Source organism: Diabrotica virgifera, chromosome 7, assembly GCF_917563875.1.
Source record: "Diabrotica virgifera virgifera chromosome 7, PGI_DIABVI_V3a".
Taxonomy (NCBI): domain Eukaryota; kingdom Metazoa; phylum Arthropoda; class Insecta; order Coleoptera; family Chrysomelidae; genus Diabrotica; species Diabrotica virgifera.
Window position 1 is genome coordinate 85,049,065 of NC_065449.1, and position 21,447 is coordinate 85,070,511.

At 32.6% G+C, this 21,447-nt stretch overlaps 1 protein-coding gene across 4 annotated transcripts in view; it reads left to right on the top strand.

The window, feature by feature from the left end:
- The window catches only part of LOC126887697 (sodium leak channel NALCN), a 157,311-nt gene that overhangs the window by 23,847 nt on the left and 112,017 nt on the right, over positions 1–21,447 (top strand). For 3 of the 4 annotated variants that reach the window (XM_050655351.1, XM_050655352.1, XM_050655353.1), the window contains exons 5-8: positions 6,361–6,492; positions 7,949–8,097; positions 8,894–9,141; positions 15,488–16,204. In XM_050655351.1, coding sequence (XP_050511308.1) covers positions 6,361–6,492; positions 7,949–8,097; positions 8,894–9,141; positions 15,488–16,204 — 1,246 coding nt within the window. Of the gene's footprint in view, positions 1–6,360; positions 6,519–7,948; positions 8,098–8,893; positions 9,142–15,487; positions 16,205–21,447 lie in introns of those variants that run through there. The other variant, XM_050655354.1, reaches the window with a different exon arrangement.

The following is a 21,447-nucleotide window of genomic DNA, read 5'->3' on the forward strand; positions in this document are numbered from 1 at the left end:
CCAAAATGGATGGTTGACATATGAATGTGTGAATGGCACCCATTCATATGAATGACATATGAATGGGTGAGTCTTTTTCTGAACTTGAAGATGTGAGTTGGCACAATTTTCAATTCAGTCAGATTTAGAAAATTGAAAATTTCGTGTATATAATAGTGTCACGTTTAGGGGGGCGTATTTCTGCGCCACTGGCGAGAACTGCCGTTATCTGGTAATCTTTTCGATATAAAACTAACAGCTTCGATAACTAATAAATCGAAAACTATTAATTTTATCAAAAAAATTTATAATGAACATTTTTTGCTTATAATTAATATTTTTACCAGCATTTGCGGTCAAAATATAAAAAAAATTCCACCCTCGAGATGAGGTGGCAACCACCCCATGGTAAAAGCGTCTTTCGGCATCATATAAATTTTGATCCTTGGACTATCCACTACTTATTGTCAAATTTTCAAGCAAATCTATCCATTCTGTAAAAATTGCGAAGTGAAAAATTTCAGTTCCTGGACTAATTATTATACTTTTGGATCTCTATAACTTCTGAACGGCTTACCTGATGTTGATCACTAAACATGAATTTGAAACGTATTGACAAGTAGTATCTGATGCGTCCAAGATCGAGTATGATAACTGAACGTATTAGAGGAATTATTGAGCTTGAAAAACCGTTTTTCCCATAAGAAATAGATTTGATCATACTTATAAAGCCTATAACTTAAAAATTCGAATTTTCCCAGATATAAGGTATACACCATTAGACGCGTCCTGATTCCTTCTACAAACGCTCAGTTATTGGCGCAATTCGTAGGTTGAAATTTTGAGTAATTGTCGAAAAACCAAAATTTTCAAAGTTTAATTTTTCAGTTTTTTGGCTATGGTGAGCAGTGTGTATGTCTCAGCTTGATCGCTTAGGCGCCATTTGAAAGCTTAACTCATCCCTATTGATTTAGTGTATTTGCGGTTTTCCTGTCTTTCGTTGAACCTTAGATATATACGCCCAAAAAATATGCTATTTTGTATCTATCTAGCCCTCTAGCTGACTTACGGGTAGTCAGAAGTCAAAAATTAGACCGGTTCTGAATCGGCCCTCACACCCTCTTGAAACACAGAAAAACAAATTCAGATCGGTTTAACTTTTCCACACACATACATACATACATACATACATACATATCCACAAACATTTTCCATTTTTTAAATAAAAATTGAGTCATATTTCTGAGCTCGATAACTTTTGAATGGTATAACCGATTTTCAAAATTAAACATGCGTTGGAAAGGTAATGATCTGTGCTATGAGAAGCCGCAAAGGTCGGGCTTAAACTTGTGAAATTTTTGGGAGTTTTGGGGACGAGAACGAAAAACAGGCTTTAAATGGGAAGGGCCGTAAAATCCACACCCTTGGACCAAAATGGAGAAGTAACATATGGATAAACGAGTCTTTTCCTAAACTTTAAGATGGGATTTGGCCCAATTTTTAATTCAGTCAGGTTTAGAAAATCGAAAATTTCGTGGATATATAGTGTCGCATGTAGGGGTGTTGTGCGCCACTGGTGAGAACTGCCGTTCTCTGTGGATAGTCTGAGCACCAGCTAGGTCAGCGTGGACCTTTCAATTCTGATGGGCAAACTCAACGGTTTCTTATTGAGTTTTGGCTACTGATTACGAATTTCGAGGGTGGATTTCGATCCGAGTGGTCAAAAAATTGTTATAAACAATTTAATTGTTTATAAATTATTTATAAATAGTCCAAGTAATGAAGCTTAAAATAGGACAAAACCTCGCTATTTTTACAAAATGGATCGATTTGCTTGAAAATTTCAGAATAAGTAGTGGATAGTCCAAGTGGAAATTTTTTATTATATTTTAATCGCAAGAGTTGGTAAAAACGTTCATTCTAAGCAAAAAACGTTCTATACATTTTTTTGTTTAAATTGATAGTTTTCGATTTATTCGCTATCGAAAGTGTTAGTTTTATATCGAAAAAATCAATCAGTTTTCTGCTAATAACTCAAAAAGATTTCGTTTTATCAAAACAACTTTACTTAACAAAAATGTACCTTGTGAACAAATAAACAAAACAGTTTTTTTTTTAAATATCCTTTAAGACCAATAGTAATCAAGCTATACTTTATTACATGTTGGCTCTTCTTCGTCAAATGCTAAATATTGTAGTTTCAAAGTCAAAAGACGGGTAAACTATGTATTTTTCGAGGAGAACTTGTTTATAGTTATTTAACCAACAAGTGTATTAATAAGGGCGATTAACAATTGAGATATTTTAACGCGTGAGCGGATCGAGCGCGTTAATGTTCGAGATTGTTAATCGCCATTTTAATTCACGAGTTCGTTACAAAACTTTTCCGTCGACCGTACTTTTCAGAAATAAAGATATCTCAGTTTAAATTTTTATTTAAACACAGAATTTTAAACAATAAAGTAAATAATGACATACAATGACAGAGAGTACTTACTAACAACGGCTACTTGATTTTAAATTTTTTAGTGGGAATATATAAATAGGTATATGTTTGGTTGCCTACACCACAGGTCACTGCCAATCACAGAGCGTTTAATTAATTTATGCAAGCAATGTATGTTGTGTTGCCTATAATGAAATCGTTCATTAATAGAAAATCATTCATTAATAGGGATCATTAATCAATGATTTTGAGGGTGTTAAAATTGATCATAAATGGACGGTCGACGGAAAACTAATTTAAAGTGTTTAGAAATATCTATCGCCAGAAATAAAAAAAAGTCCGTAGCTCAAAAATTAAGTGACTTATAATGAAAATAGTGTCAGTCCCTATTTTTTTTTTCAGCGAAAAAGTGATCGCAAGCAACCCCCTAATCACCATCCTAATTAAAATTAGTCATTGACCTTATTTAGTCTTCTTTATTTATGTATTATTAATAGGTTCTAAAAGTTTAACCGGCTTAAAATTAGAATGATTAGTTATTAAAAAATGGAGTTAAAAGCGAATAACAAATTTTTGTAGTTTGGAAAGAAATAAGAGATACGAAAAAATATTTAAATATGAAATTTTAGCATATTTGACTCCCAAGAACGTAGTTTGCAAAAATTTTTTCTACTGCAAAAATTAAGTCAGCTATTGACAATTAAAACTTGTAATAACATGCAAAAACCACCTTTACCAACCCTTTCAAAGTCACCTCTTTTTACAATTGAGGATTTTAAAAAGATTTAATATTAATAGGCTTATATATCTTGTAAAAACCTATAAAATTATTTTTTACCAAACTTTCTAAGAGAAAAAATAAAAAAGTTACGGTTAAAAAATCAATATATTTTTTTGAAAAAATAGTACGTTCGTTAACGGTAAAATATTGCAAGACCTCTAAATTCTAAAGAACCGCTCCGATTTAGAAGAAATTTTGCAAATAAGCTCATCTTATCCTTCTCTTCAAAAGTGATATAACTACAATGTGTGCTTTTTATTTTTAAGGGGTAAAAACTACCCCTTTTTACCAAAAATTAAAAACAGCCAATATAAGCGTTATTTAAATCTAAATTATATGTAGGTACGTTAAATAGTATGTTAAATATAGGAATTTGATTGTTTCTCATATTGAAATGTATTTTATAGTTTATAACTATTTTTAAACCCATAAAAACTACCCTCTAAATAAGAATTTGTATAAAAATTATTTTGTAATTTTAAATTAGGTAATGATATATTTTGTAGTGATCTAAATTTTATTTTATGTTTGCAATTTAGTTTAAGTATTTAATATTTTCAACCCTTATAAATTACCCCTACAAATAGATTTATTAGATGATTCACTCACGGTAAAATATTGCAAAACCTGTGAATTTTAAACAACCGCTTGGGTTGACATGAAATTTGGCATTCACATAGCTAATAAGTTAAGGAAAAAAGTGATATAGTACCGATGTGTACTTTTGCTCTGGGGGTGAGTTTCACCCCTTCTCGAGGGTGAAAAAATATAGGTCCAAAATAAGTCTGGAAATGGATAAACTGACTAATTCTAATCAACTTTTGTTCTATAAAGTTTTTTCAATAAGTCAATACTTTTCGAGTTATTTGCGAGTGAATATGTTCATTTTTCAACAAAAGAACCACGTTGTTAGACGGTTTTTCGCAAATAACTCAAAAAGTAAGTATTTTATCGAAAAAATATTCCGATCAGAAATATAGATTATGAAAAAATGAAAAAATCTGTGTAAGTATGAAGTTTGGAGACCTAGTAGAACCAGAGTCGTACCTAATGAAGTTCCAAGATACGGAGTGTTGATATTTCTCTTACAAAGTGAAGATTTATTGATTGCTCTAAAACCGGTTGAGATATGCAAATGAAATTTAGTGGTTTTTAAGAGGTAGTTATTACGCATTTATTGACAGACTTACCATTAAGAATTTTATATTCACGATTGGCGCGCATACGGGTACTAGTCTGAATTAAAAAAAAAATAGTACGCCACTGAGGTATTTCAAATTAAAAAACATTTTTGAGTTACTTATTTAATTTATGACAGAAAATATATATCTTCCCTTTTTTTCATACTTTGCGCCTTTTTCATGAAAAAAAAAAATAAAATACTTATATCAACGCTTAAAATGTATTCGACACAAGTTTCAATATGGTTTTTTAACGATAACTTCTGTAATTTTCAAGATATTTCATTGCTTCAAAGCTTATTTTGTGGGGAATTGTAAGTGATAAAAGTAATCAGAAGCGGACTTTCTGGAGGTCTTTGATTTTTAAAGCATGCGATTCAAAGGGCTTAGAGAACTGCTTCTCACACTTACGTGCAAACTTAAAATATAAATATCTCACTCAGTTTTTACCATAGAGACATTAAAAAAACTGAATAAGTTTTAGTATGAAAAATACTAGGTACATTTAGTATTAATATATATTTTTCAGATTTCTTTTAGTTTTCAAGTAATTTTGGAAAAATGGAAAACATTTAATGAAAAACAATGAAAAACGACATAATCGTTTTGTTTTTGTAATAACTCAGCCATTTTTTATCCAAATCACTTTTATCATAGCACCTTTTAAAGGTATCAGTTAAATATTTAAAAGATGTTTGCATAATTATTTCTAAAAAGCTCTATTTCTAGCGTTATTTACGGATAAAATGTTTGATTCAAGGTTAATTCGAAAAAACCCCGATTTTAAGTAGGCTGTAACTTAGGTTGTGTTATTGCTATAATAATTTAAAGAACACCACTTCATTCACTAATTTAATAGGTTTCTTTTTGATTATAATGACTTTTTCGTAAAAATGCATAATTTTAGAGATATTTTTGAAAATCCACTCAAAAACATGCATTTTTCGTGTAGGAAATTATCAATTTCGATCGTGAATAACTTGCTAAATATCAATTCACCGAAAAAGTCGTATATAAGATTTTTTACTCAGAATTGAAGTATCTATCAATTTCCGAGGTTATTTTGAGGTTAAATATTTCCACCCCCGAGAAGGGGTGGTGACCACCCCCAGAGCAAAAGCCCATATCGGCACAATATCACTTTTTTTTTGACATATTATCTATATGTATGCCAAATTTCAAGTCAATCCAAGCGGTTCTTTAAAATTTACCGCAAAAACCGTCAAAGAATGGACTAAAAAGGAGAAATCCAATTGGAGGCATAATGTAAGTTAGCGGTGTTTTTAGTCATTGGCCTTATTTATTCTTATTTATTTATGTCTTATTAATAGATTCTAGAAGTTTGACTGGCTTAGAATGATTAGTTTTTAAAAAACTGGAGTTAAAGCGAATAACGAATTTTTGTAGTTTGCTAAAAAATGCCATTTTCTTCAGAATAGAAAGATTAGCATAAGATACGAAAAAATGTTTGAATATGAAATTGTAGGTTATTTAATTCTCAAGAACATGGTTTGAAAAAAATTTTTTTACGACAAAAATTGAGTGAATCGTAAATGAGTATATCGAAAAACATTGATTTTTTCTATACAAAACTGACACTTTCGATGGCAAATAAATCGAAAACTATTAATTTTATCAAAAAAATGTATAGAACATTTTTTGCTTAGAATGAACGTTTTTATCAACTTTTGTGGTCAAAATATAATAAAAAATTTCCACCTCCAGATGGGGTGGCAACCACCCCCATGGTAAAAGCGCCTTTCGGAATCATATAGATTTTGATCCTTGGACTATCCACTACTTATTCTCAAATCTTCAAGCAAATTGATCCAATCTGTAAAAATTGCGAGGTGAAAAGCTTCGGTTCCTGGCCTAAAAGTATCATATTGTTTATAAGGTTTATAGTTCATAAACTAAAAGAGATAGATAGAGACAATTTTGAAACTTAATTGAATATTTTTATTACCTTTTAGGCGTTCGAGTCAGCAAATCTACAACGTAACATTATTTTTCCTTTTCTTCATGTCACTGTATGGTTTATTGGGAGTGCAATTTTTTGGAGAGTTGAAAAACCATTGCGTCACAGTTGATACGGCCGAACCAAAGTATACACTTTATTTTTAAATTTAAAGTAAGATTGTTTTTGTTTGTTTATGTATAATTTTTCGTATTTTATTCGGAAATGAATGCATCATATACATTTTGCCTCATTACACTTCGAAATCATGATTTGGCATTTACAATGTATATACAGTAGACTTCCTCTATAACGATAACTGCAAAGACGGACTAATTAACTCATTATAAGCGGTTTTCGTTATATCAGACAACAATAATATTGAAATGTTTTGATGTCTCTTACGTAATTTATTAGGTGTCGATGGTTGACTTGAAAAATAAGACTTCGACTTCGCCATCGTAAATTGTAAATTTCCTACAATATTCAATATCGGCCGATAAAGAAAGAAGTTTATTACAGGCGGTGGAGTTTATTACAGCACTGGCCTCGATAATAACACAGATGTTGGGCATTTCTATATACAGGAAGTTGGGGTATTTATTTATAGCCATTACTGCGCAAAAAACAGGTAAATAAACATATTCTTCGATTTCATTTTTCCTCGTTATAACCAAATATGCCTCGTTATAGAGGTGTTATAGTTCAATAGAAATTTCATGGGATATCTAGTGTATTTCGTTATAAGCGAAACCTCGTAATATCCGTGTTCGTTATATAGAGAGTCCACTGTACATTGTAAATTATGATTTGGGTTGGGAGTGCTCCTCGTCGTAACATTCAAAGTGTCTTAATTTGTTTATTTCGTATTTATATTTCGCTAATAATGTCACTAAAAACGTTGAGTATTGATGTCACAGAAATTATAATTACATAAAAAATCGGTTACCTAATAGGTCTGGATACCGCGTATGAAAAAAAAGGTGATTAATAGCAAGCTGAAAATTTGTTAATAGCTTAAGGGTGTCTAGTCGGATAAACTTTGATATATGGGAACACTGGAACAGGGGCAATTTTAATTATGGAACAGGTTAAAAATTTGGAACGGTCACACCACGAAAACGGCACATTTATTTTGTCCGACAGAACAGACTTAAACTCTTCGAACAGAGATTAAACTCTCATGCAAAAATTAGACTGCTATTTATCACCTATCATAATTCCTGTCATTTAACATATTCTGCATGTTCCACTCATTAAAACGCCCATTTGGTGATAAATAGTAGTCTGATTTTTGCATGAGAGTTTAATCTCTGTTCGAAGAGTTTAAGTCTGTTCTGTCGAACAAAATAAATGTGCCGTTTTCGTGGTGTGATCGTTCCAAATTTTCAACCTGTTCCACAATTAAAACTGCCCCTGTTCCAGTGTTCTCATATATCAAAGTTTATCCGACTAGACACCCTTAAGCTATTAACAAATTTTCAGCTTGCTATTAATAAACTTTTTTTTCATACGCGGGGTCCAGTCCTATAACTTTGATTCTAATATTTCATAAATGTTCAAGGATAATTTTATCATGATATTATATGCTTTAATTTTTTTAGGGAAATAACAATCAACAGTTTAGCTATACCCGACACATATTGTTCTCTGGACCCTTCATCTGGCTATCAATGTCCTGAAGGAATGAAATGCATGAAGCTTGAGGGAGTTTCTCGTTACATTATAGGCTTCAATGGATTTGATGAATTCGGTAAATATTGTCTACTTATACCTATATATTTTTCTATATATCTGAGTATATAGTGTAAAATGAAGTAGGTCATAAATGAAATCAAATAATCTGGCATATTATGAAGCCTTGATGGATATCACGGCTTATGGTTACAGGGTGTGCCTGCTACAAATCGCTAATCAATTCAGATTCAATTAAAAAAAGGTGTTGTAATTGTTGGTTGTATTCTAGCGGTAACACTAAACATCGTTATTAAGCTGCAGTTGTAACGCGCTCCCGTCCTGAATTACAATCGTCTGGACTTTCAGTGTCACAAAAACGCCACCACAATCGACTTAAAACACTTTGGAAGACTTCCATGCGTTCAGCTACATTAGTTTCCCGCTTGTCACCTTGAAGAAGGTCTACAGCCCTACTCATCTAATCCAAATTTAAATGACGTCGCTCCATGCTAAAAAACAATATGTTCAATACACTAACTAAACAAGAAATTTATAGCACGAACAAAATCGAAACTATCAGAATATTTACTGCATTATTCGCTCCGTCCATGACTGACGCGACACCTAGCGTAGTCGTTTGACAGTTTTGGCGATCACAATTTGACGTTAACTATATGACGTTAACTATATGACACACATTTTTGATAAAAATTTTTTTACAAACAATAAGTTCGAGTGTCAAATAAAAGTCAAATTAAAAAGCGGATATTTAGAAGTTATCTGAAGAAAATATCAATTTTAAGGATTAATTAAAAGTTCTGTATCTGCTTTTGTGGTGTACTATACTTTTATGCTTTAATTTGTTATTTCAGTTACCAGCTTCTTTACCGTCTACCAAGCAGCGTCACAAGAAGGATGGGTTTTTATAATGTACAGAGCGATCGACTCATTACCTGGCTGGAGAGCAGTTCTATACTTCAGTACGATGATTTTCTTCCTAGCTTGGTTGGTCAAGAACGTTTTCATAGCTGTTATCACTGAAACTTTTAACGAAATACGAGTACAATTTCAGCAAATGTGGGGTATACGGGGACATATTCAAAACAGCACTGCTTCTCAGGTATTTGTTTAGAAATAGTTATCTCTTCTAATATTTATTTGGACTCGTATACTTTTTTTTAAACAAAAAATATTGTAATCTAAATATTCAATTGTAATTCATCAAGACTAGGAACGACTTGCAAAATTTTGCCCATCTGCACAAATACCAGATAGAGAAAAAAGTAGACAGTGGAGGATCCAGAATTTTTGGGGGGGGGGGGGGTTCATCAATCTTAAGGGTGATTTAATTACTTTTCTTTGATTCAAGGTCACTTAGTCTTACCACCCCTAGGATAAGTAGGTTTTCAATTATTTTTTGGATGGACCTATTTTTTTTTTGTTTGACAGCTCTCGGTTTTTTTTTTTTTTTGATTATTGAATTGATATTTATTTTCGTTTGGGAGGAGAGTCATGACCCCCGTGACACCCCACTTGGATACGCCAATGAATACCGGGACTAGTCTACCTCATTTTTAAACATAGCTTACAGCTCGAGTTTATTTCTCTTACTAAGATTATCATCCAGCCTTAAAAGTACACTGCTGAACATAGGCCTCTTCGTCGTGTTTCCAACCCCGTCTATCTTGCGCCGCTCTCATCCAGTTTTTATTTAGCCTTATTAAATCATCGGTCCCTCTTTTTGGTGATCTATCGACGCTTCTATTGTCTTCCCTTGGTCTTCATTCCAGTAACCTCTTTGTTCATCGCCGATCTGTCATTCTGGATATGTATTCTGACCATCTCCATTTTAGTCTGACTATCTTTTCAATGACGTCAGTCACCTTGGTTCTTCTACTGGACTCCGTTTTTTCTCTCTTGAACTCTTACTAAGATAATTTTCGGTAATTTTCTGCGCGTCAAGTAGTTCGGCGGCTTTTCAAAATCGTTCATAGATTTTACTAACTGTGTTGTTCTCCAATTATATCTACAGTAATTGTAGTAGATGTCTAAATGACATATGCAGGATAGTAACGCGATGCATAAAACTGACCACACCCTCAAATCTTTATAAAGCTGCAGGTTTTGCAGATCACGCAGAAGTATAGCAGAGCACATAGAGAAAATAAAACAAATCGCGGACGAGCGGCATGCTTTATACCTATATAGAGCTCGAACACCACGAAAGTGACTAAAATCCCGGAAAAGCTTCATTGGAATAGTGCAGGATGAACCGCCCGAATATTTTTCCCCAGATTCAATTGAGCGGCCAAAATATAGTCTTTAAAATGTGGAAAACTACGAATAGGATAAGAACGAGGGTCATCATGGTATCTACACTCCTAGCGAAGTGATTGCCGCCCTCTTTGGGCTCTTCCGATTCGTTTGTCGCGGCGAATCAATCCGCATTAACATTTTGGTTTTACAATTGGTTGTGTGACTTGGTATATTCTACAATTTTTCTTCTTTCGTTCCTGGTTTTGCTTATGGTTACCCATTCTCTCACTCCCATCTTCTTAAGGTCCTCGGCTATCTGGTTCTCCCATCTAGTTTTGGGTTTTCCTCGTAGTCTGACTGATACAGGTCTCCATTTGGTAATTTTCTTGATAACGGCTTCTGGATTTCTCCTTTCTATATGTCCCATCTATCTGAGTCTCTGTGCCTTGAAAAATCTGACGATGTCTTCTCATTTCAGAAGTTCTCTTACTTCGTGGTTCATGAGTTTTCTAAATTCATTATTACCTGTATAAGTTTAGTGGGCCTGCTATCCTCCGAATTATTTTTCTCTCTAGGATCATCAATCGTTCTTCCTCTTTCTGTGTCAGACAAAAAGCACCTTCAGCACGATATGTGATTACTGGTCTGATTGCTGCTTTGTAAATTTTCAGTTTAGTATTGTGAGTAAGCTTCTTATCTTTGAGGAAGTTATTATATTTTCAGTAGGTTCTGTTCCTGCCTGGATTCTTTCATTAATTACTATGCTTCTATCATTAGTTCGATTAACTGAGACCCGGAGATATTTAAAGTGTTCTACCTATTCAAATTCATATTCACAAATATTTAACCTTGTCACATTAACTGAATTTTTTCTTGAGCATATTAGGTATTTTGTTTTGTTTTGATTTATTTCTAAACCCCTTTCTAAAAGGTTTCTGTTAATTAATGTTATGTCGTCAGCATATGCCACAAGTTGCGACGTTACGCGACAAGAACATGGGTAGCTCCATTAAAATCAAGCATGAAAATTGGGGAAAAATGAACCAAACCAAGAGGATGTTAACTGTGACTGTGGAGAAATACAAAATATGGGACATCTTCTTATATGCAGAAACTGTCCTTATCGATATACCCTCATAATTTTGTGACTCGCCAACAAAAATGAAACCGAAGTAGCCCGATACTGTGCCACATGTCCGTACGTAAGTACAACAGACCGACACATAGGAATGAACGTCCAAGGTCTCGTGTTGCAGAAACAAATGCTCCAACCTCCAACCACTCCATCACTAAAATGGACTAATTGACCCCTTTCTCAAAAACGCATCTCTTTAAATGGTAGCACTTTGCGGTTTTTTCATATTTGGGGTCCATTGACCATATGAAATCATAAAACCCCTTTAACGTTATAGTTCGTTTTAGTCCTCTTTTTTCGGAACTAATTAATAGCCTTAAACGTCAAAACAACTAATCCCAGACGATCGTCTTTTGTTTTCTACTTTACTCCGTGGCGTTACAACCCATCATGAGCTTTAGACAGGCTAGGCTCCACATAGTGGGGCCATCTTTAAACTTCTTCTTCTAGATCTTAAAAGATGCTCCCTGGTGGTCATTATGCTCTCCGGCCACTGTAGACTCAGACGGCACCTTCATATGCTTGGATTGGCGGATGGCCCACGGTTCCGTCTATGTAATGAGGAGGAGGAAATCTTCTCACATGTCGTCTGGAAGTGCCCGGCATTGGCCTATCAAAGGTGGCAGATCCTGGGATCGGCCTCTATGCAGCCGAGCCAGATAGGGGAGTTGCCTTTGAAGAGACTTGTGCCTTTCTGTGAGGCCATAAGGTTGCTGAAAGATTAGACGTTCGGGGTGGCATCGGCAGGTGGAGCTCAGATTTACAGACCCTGCTGACTCTGACAGACATAGGAGCCCCGTGCAGCCTGAGTCTTAGAAACGCCGAATTCCAGGTTCTTATGGACCTGGTTCGTAAGATAGGGGTGATGGACCCGCCGTAGAAGGTCTAAGTGTCTGAAGGGCTCACAAAAGCGGGACCTACCATACAATACCATACCATAGAGTCTGTATATATAGTTCCTCGAGATTTGTCTTCGACCATGGTCTGAAAACGCCGAAAGAATGTATCATTACAAAACATGTTCGCGAAAACCTACACTACTTGTCGAGGAAATGAAGCATTTTGGCTCGCAATTTTTTCGTCCAGCATGGATTTACTTGAAATTTTCACAGAAGGTAGGGAAAAGTCCAAGGATCATTTTCTATATCATGCCGCTGTACGCTAAAACCTTGGGGGTGGTTGCCACCCCATCTCGGGGGTGGGAATTTTTAATTACATTTTAACCATGTAAATCGATGTAAAAGGCAATTCTAAGAAAAAAATGTTTTTTACATTTTCTTCGTAAAACTAATATTTTTCGAGTTATTCGCGCTTGAAAGTAACAGTTTTTCGACGAAAAAATTGACTTTTTTAGAGGGTTTTTTGAGAATACCTCGAAAAATATGCACTTAATCAAAAAAACTGCAGATAACAAAATTATATCATTTAGCAACACAAACCAAACTCTTTTTCTATAATATCTTTAAGATCAATACAAACCGAGATACGGCATGTTAAAGGTTAGCTTTTCTCGTCAAATGCATAATTTGAAATATTCAAAGCCAAATAACGGAAAAACTTTGCATTTTTCGAGGAAAACTTATATTATCTTTTTTCTAGTATACAATTAAACCTTTCAAAAAATAATAATAAAAAATTCTTGCCATAAAAATAGAGAGACTTATGATAAAAAAAGTCGGTACCTGAGCGAGATACAGCTGTTTAAACCTCGATTTACGATTACACACCAATTAAAAACTAAGGGATCTAACGGAATTTAATTTACAATGTCTTATAGCTCTTCAAAAATCCTACAAAATCATTTTTGAAAAAAACTTTTTATCGCCAAAAATCAAGGAGCTATGTTTATAAGACGAATTTTTTCTTTCGAAATATTCGAATAGTCCGCTTATGGAACATTTTCAATGCATGTATAATACCACAGAACTGGTTCGTATACTGGAAAATGACTTAAAAACTATTTGTATTTGTAATTCTACATATTTGTAAATTCGTATTTTTGTGTAAATAAATGTTTTTGTAATTCTTTAATTATTCTACTTTTTTTCTGTATAGATCTATAGATTATCTACTTATAAAAATTGTGATGTTCTTAAGGGTGGGTTTTAAGGGTTGAAATATTATGATATTATATCCTAAAGCATAAAACAATCATTATTTTTAACCAATCAAAACCAAATTTTACCCATATTAAAGTTTACAATGTTTTTATATAATTTTTGACAATAAGGGGTAGTTTACACCCCTAAAAATAATCGATGCCCTTGAGCATGATATAGAATATGAAGTACAAGGTGAGATGATCCTAATCCCAAATTTTTATGTAAATCGATGCAAGCCGAAATTATTCTTTTAGGATAAGTAACTAATATTTTTTATATATAGCTCCAACAAGGGTGGTTTTAAGGGTTAAAATATTATGATAGTATATCTTAAAGCATAAAACAATCATTACGTAACTAATAAGAACCAAATGTTGACAATATTAAAGTTTAAAATGTTATTTTATAATTTTTAAAAGTAGTTTTTTTAGGGGTAGTTTTCACCCTTAAAAAACCAAAAGCGTACAACGGCTCAATGTAGAAAATGAACTAGAGGGTGAAATGAGCCTAATCCCAAATTTTTGTACAAATCGATGCTGGACGAAAAAATTGCGAGGTTTTGCCATTTTTTCAGTTTCATTTCTTCGACTATTGGGAAAAATATTATTTTCCGCAAATCGCCAGGAAATTTTGACATTCCTGTCAAAATTTCTTGAAGAAAAAGTCAGGACTTCCTTACTGTAAGGAAATGTCATTTCCTTACTGTAAGGAAATGATATTTCCGTACAGTTGTTAGTGTTCTACATAAATGATAATACATATTTTTACTCATGCGATAATCCATAAAACGTCTGTATGCATTTTCGTACTTTTCTCTTGATTTCTTTGGCAATAATTCTAATGAAGCAGTATTCACTGCCTCAACCAGCTCTGGAGGAGTCCCAGGAATGGAAATTTCATCATCACTTATCATTTTACTTTCGAGAACACCAGCAATTAAATTTATAAGCGTCAAGTTTGACAATTCAACCTCAATACGTTTCCATAGTAACCCAAGTAATTTTATTAGGAATTTCAAAGCACCATTTATTTGGGAATAAAATTATCGCGTTTTTTTTAAATCAATCAATATCTGTCGAATTTTAAACGATTTGCGGAAAAATAGTATGTTTACCTCGTAGGAAAAGCCACATTCCTGGACTCTGTGTTGCTAAGTCTCGGCTTGCGCCTCGACTTAGCAATCTTCACAGTCGTCCAGGAATGTTAAGCTTTTCCTACCCGGTAAACAATGTACTATTCCAGATTTGAACATCGAAAACTGTTTGAAATATTGAATTTCAAACTTTAAAATCAAATAAATAAACACTAAAATTAAGTTTGTTAATACATACTTAAAACTTATACTTTGAAAACGGGTCCTAATCTGGAATACAAAATGTCCAGTAAATTAGTTTAGTTTTTAGGTTTAATGAAAATGGTTAAAAAAATTGAGACCAGCTGTTCGCGAAGTATGTTTACAATAATTAGTAAATCAATTACAGAATATCCTAGTGAATCAAAAGAGAAGAAAACGTAGTAAATGGTGGGCCAAGTCCTGGATATTTCGCAGAATTATATGGGGTAGGCCTACTAGTAAACCTATATTGAAAGGTTTAGCTTTGGAAGATTCTGTAAAAAATTGCTCTCAAAACTTGCCACACTGAACAAATCACGAAAATTTGTGTTCTCGCGCTTCAATTTCTATTCATTATGCGATCATGATCATTAAAAAATGATAAAAAGTAGAACTGGTTTTCACTTTAACTGAAAGTATGATTGTACTAATCATTTAAAATGAAAATGTGTTCTCATGTTCATTATTTGTTCAGTATCACTGAATCAGTTAGACTGCGTCAGCGTAACTGACAAGTGAGAACCCGCCTTTAGAAAAAAGTATCTTTCTTTTCAAACATCTTTTACTTCGCTGAAATTCTAGTTTTAACTATTTTCATGTCTATGATTCAATAAAATTTATTTATTTCTTATATTTTTAGATACTAATTGGTGACGACAGGGGATGGAGACTCGTTACCTTGGACGAAAACAAACATAGCGGATCAGCACCGGAATTTTGCCATAAAATTTTAAGATCTCCCCATTTCCGACTCATAGTCATGTGCGTAATACTCGCAAATGGCATCGTCACAGCCACAATGCGATTTGAGCACGACGAAAGACCTAGACATGTCTTTTACGAAAAATATTACTACATAGAACTGGGATTTACAGCTCTACTGAATTTGGAAACTATTTTTAAAATTTGGTGTTTGGCGTGGAGAGGATACTGGAAACACTCCATTCATAAATTCGAGCTGTTGTTAGCTATTGGCACTACTATCCATGTTATTCCAGGCTTTTATATGACGGGTTTTACGTACTTCCAAGTGCTGCGAGTTGTAAGGCTAATTAAAGCTTCTCCATTACTAGAAGACTTTGTTTATAAAATCTTTGGTCCTGGAAAAAAATTGGGAAGCCTGATTATATTTACTATGTGTTTGCTGATAATTTCTTCTAGTATTTCGATGCAGTTATTTTGTTTTTTGGATTTTGCTAAATTTGAAACCTTTGCCGAGGCATTCATGTCTATGTTTCAAATATTGACGCAAGAGGCTTGGGTCGAAGTGATGGATGAAACAATGTTGAGGACGAGATCTATGCTAGCGCCACTAGTTGCCGTATATTTTATTTTATATCATTTGTTTGTTACGTTGGTAAGTTTTATTATTCTCACTACCCGGTTTTAAAAGGAAGGAGCAAATTAAAATTAAAACTATTTTTTTTGTAAACATTTTTTTTGGACAGATCAAATAACTATTAACATAAAAAGGAATATGAATCCCTCTAATTGGCTGCGTACCATAATAAAATTTATTTATTAATAACAGATACAAACAGGTTTCCCTACTTACATGTATCCGTATCTACAATGACAACAGTTTAGTACAACATGCACATAATGTAATAATTCGAGGTAATAGAGACAAAAACGACAGATGTTTACCAGAAAAAACGTTAAAAATAATAAAAAAAACCTCTCTTTATATTATTCATGCAATAGACGTTTAAATAATTGCAAGTTTATTCCAAATAATTCCAGACAAGTGGTTGTTGTTAAATCGTTGTAAATTTGGAACATTTTATTAAGTAGGCTAGAAGTATTTACAAAAAATAATATGTTTCTTGGACGGGTTCTGTGATCCGGGACATAAAATTGTATTTGCCCCAAAAAATTAGGCGAGTCTATTAATTGATTACATAGTTTATAGAGAAAAATTAAACAACGTTGAAGTCTTTTTTGCTCTAATTTTTTTATATTAAATTCTTTTCTTAATGGTTGATACGAATCATATTCTGGCGATATTTTATGCTTTCTGTAAAATAAATATTTAATAAACTTTTTAACCACTGACCACTATTTAATAAGGTACTCCAGACAATACTCCCAAATTCTAATTTGCTTCTAACAAATGAATTAAAGAGCCGTTTAATTGAGTCGATATTACGAAATTTATATGTTACACGTTTAATAAGTCCCATCATTTTGTATGACTGAGACATAATATTTTGCACATGTAAGTTGAAACTTAAATTATTTACAAACGTAATACCAAGATCCGTCACTTCATTGACCCTATGTAAGTTATTATTTCCCATATTGTACATAAAATAACTAGGGTTTGCCTGACGACTATATGTCATGATCGTACATTTGTTCAAATTAAAATACAGTTTATTACGTAGGTATTGACCAATCATAAATCTCGTTTAAATCGTACTGTAATTGAAAATAATCATTCAAATCTTTAATTTCTCTAAATATTTTTAAATCATCCGCATATAAAAGGCACCGAGATGTAATTAAAGAAGGTAATTCATTCACAAGCAGTAAAAATAATAGCGATCCTAAATTTGAACCTTGTGGTATACCTGATTCCACCAGGAAAACCTCCGATTTATCTCCTTTATATAATACAAATTGCCATCTATCTGTCAAGTATGTTACAAAAAGTTCTAGCAATGAATTGCTTAGCCCAAAGTACAATAATTTTTCTAATAGAATATCATGGTTGACCTTATCGAAGGCTTTGGCGAAATCAGTGTATACCACGTCTACCTGGTTCTTGTTGACTATGACATAATTAATATAATTAGTAAATAATAATAAATTAGCTTCAATAGATTTATTTTTACAAAATTCATATTGTTGTGGGCATATCATTTTCTGTACATGTGCATACATTTTTTCATGTAAGATGTGTTCAAAAATTTTTGCTATACAATTCAAAATTGCAATGGGTCTGTAATTTTTGCAATCATTTCGTGAACCTTTTTTATGGATAGGAGTTACCTTAGTCATTTTAAACAATTTCGGAAAATAATTATTATCTACTATTTTTTGGAAGATAATTATTAGAGGATATGTAAGATAGTCGCGACATGCTTTAAATATATACCCCTGAATACCATCAGTTCCCGAAGAAAACTTTGGTTTTAATTTTGAAAATGCGTTATGTATATCACGCACTGTAACTTTAGTGAAACTGAGCAAAGGAGAATTATTGTGACTAGAATTAATAAAATTTAAATCGTATGTAGAAGATTTATGGTCATGTATAGACTTAAAATAATCAGCAAACTCTTGGGAAATTGTTTTACAGTCAAAAATTATTTCATTGTTTCCATTAATTATATATTCAGTGTCAATACTCGCTTTCTTGTTTCTATTTACTAAATTCCAAAATAAGTTAGGGCTAGTATTGATACTGTTTTCGTCATTATGTATGTATGACTCATGCGCTTCCCTGATCCTATTTTTTAAAAGTGCTCGCAGTCTTTTATATTTAGGGCAAATTGACTTAAGAAGTAAAAATTCTTCATCTGTAGATTATAGGATATAATTTTATTTGTTTCTAAAAAAGATCCAAGTTGGAATCAAAGTATGTACATCACAAGGTACATCACACAAACGTTTTCGGACTTATCAGTTCATCATCACGTTAAACTCCAGATCCAAAACAGTTGAAACTAGCTACAGAGTTAGGTCGCATGACCTTTTAATTGAGGGGGTTAGAAGTAAAAGGGTTTAAGTGCACTTATTTAAAATTTTACTCTAAGGACAGATTCTCATACTTAAATGGTATTAGAACTTGGTGGTAAAACGATTTAAGCATATTTCGCCCTACAGTCGTCATTAATCGCCATTACATTTAGTTCACTGAAAACAATTGCACTTTACTTTGGTAGTAAACAGGTTTAACCGTGCGCTTGAACGGTTGTACCACAAAACTATTTTTTAGTATTCTGTAATGTGTAAACACATGTTAATACAGGATTAATTTCAAGTAAATAAATATTAGATTTGTGACCAATTTTGAAGACTAATTAAGTATTATCTATGCAACGTGCCAGTTGTAGTTATACTGTGGATAACAGCTGGGACAAAAATGATTAGTAATATGTAGTTAGCATCTGCACTTGAACCGTTTTACCAGTAACATTTATCAGCACCATGTACCGATTCAATTACATTTTTTTAATAATTGAAAAAAAAGGAAGGATATAGTAAGAATAATAATATACTCTTATATTTTTATCATTTTATAGTACATTGTACACTAGACATATTTTAGTTTAATGACTCCTAGAATTTATAAAACTCAAACAACTTTGAAGCTGATTATCTCATAACTATCAAAACTGCACTTAAACCCTTTTACGTCTGACCCCTAAATTATAAAGGCGCAATTCCATTGAGACAAAACTGAACGACATGAGGCAAGATACACGTATCCATTTGACGCCTGCTTCAAGGTTTACGACTTTGAGCCACCAATTTTAAAACGTCGCATGCGTCATTTGTCTCCCTAGATCGCATGCGTCTTGCCTAGAAGTGATTTCATTCAGGCAAATTCAGGCGACTTCAGTTTAGAATGCTATATGTCTTTGCAAGCAGTCGCGGCAGCATCATATTTAGTAATTGCATTGATGGGTAAAAAGAAAAGAAGTAAACCACGGTAGTGGAAAAGAGAGCTTTAATATGTTGGTAGTCAAGAGACAGAATAATTTCTATATAAAATTGATTGCAGACGACGAAGCTTTATTTCGAAATTTCACAGGAATGAGTTAAGACGATTTTGAGTAGTACTTGAGAAAGTGTGACAACAAATTTAAAAAAAGATGATACCAACTTTTGCGAATAATACCATCGCGTGTGAGTCACTTATATATGTGAATGATTGGTAAAATAAATGTATTTTTGAACTGTGTAAAATTTATTAATTCGTCGATGAACACTTTCGGCTTACAAAGCCATCTTCAGAGCTATAGTCAAATGTTTAAGTACCACTATTAAGAAAGAGATCCCACTTTTATGTTAAAAAATTTTGAAAAAATTTCTTAAGTTGTTTTTTGCAAGCTTGTCAGAGGGTGAATTTTGAATTTAATAAAGTTGTAAAAAGGTTAAAAACATCAGAACAGCAAATGGGGCTGTCACAAAAATACATTAAAATTTTTAATCATGGTAGTGTTCAAAGATCCACCATCTTAAGTTAAGGTAACTTTTTCCCTTTTTTACTAGAAGATGAACCGCTTTTTAATTTTAGTTTTTTTCCTCTTACGGTGAAATTCACAACGTACATTATTGATTTTTTTTTATATCATTTACAGTACATACATGCATATTTATCTAATAACTGCTTCAACTTATCAATCTTTATCTTATTGTCTTTATAACAACTAATTTTCTTATTTCATAACTCAGGTTAGTTATAGGAGTCTTCAATAAATAACGTTGTTTTTTTATTAAACGCTTTTATTTAGTTCAATCATTTGCATCAAATCTTTAGACGTTAATTTGACTACCTTTTTTTCAATGGAAATGAATGAAAGGCTATAGCGGGATAAGATGGTCAAAATTGCACCAGGCTCGATTCAGTTTTGGGTTTAGCCATTCGAAAATATATAATTGAAAACTCACTCAGCCAAATTTTCAAGTCCCTAGGTGCACCGGGGGGTCCGCTATGAAAAAAAACGTGTTTTTTTGAAAACATTTTTTTCCAGACGATATAGTGCTGTAAAAAATCTGAAAAAATTAATGAGTGCGTATCTTAATAACAAAAAGCTGCCTGATTTTTTTCAGATTTTTAGCTTTAAAATTGAGCGCAGTAAATTTTTTTGAAATTTTCAAAAAATTTTTAGATTATGTTGTAAATTTTTCGGCAACTTTAAAATATTGTTGTTTTATGTATTTTTTTGCATTCTTTCGAATGGCATAGGCCATATTATCATATTCAACGTGGAAAATACCTAAAAATCGAAAAAACTGTTTTTTTTTGGCATTTTCTGAAGTTTTTGACTCATAAACTCAACAACATACAGCTAAATTAATCATCATTTACATTTTTAGATGTATTGTTACATTTACAATCAAAATCAGCTATTAGAACTTATTTTTTTTCCTACAGCATGCTCAAAAACCCCGTTTTCGGCGTTTTTACTAAATAGCCTCAGAAATCAGTAAAAAATAAATAATTCTTTTAACGTTTAAAAAATTAAAATTTTGTTGTTCTCGATAGAATGTAATACAATTATTACTTAAATAAATTATTTTTTTGTTTTGCACGATTGTTTGAATTTCATATAAAATAATATCGTCCCATTAAGGGTACCCTGCCATAGGCTTATAAAAAAAAAATCAATAAATTAATTTTTTTAACGTTTTAACATTTAAAAAATAAACTTTTTGTAGTATTCGATAGAAAATGTTGCCTCTTTATAAAAATGCTTGTTGCGGTTGTGATTTTCAAAGCGCGCTAAGGTAAAAAAAGCTCGGCACTTGCCGTACGCAAGGAAGCGTTTCTAGCCACGTTTTTGGAAAAAAACTCAGGATAAACCAGTCCTTAAATACCCGCCGTCGAAGCTACTAACTACTTACGTAATAAAAATATTTTTAAAA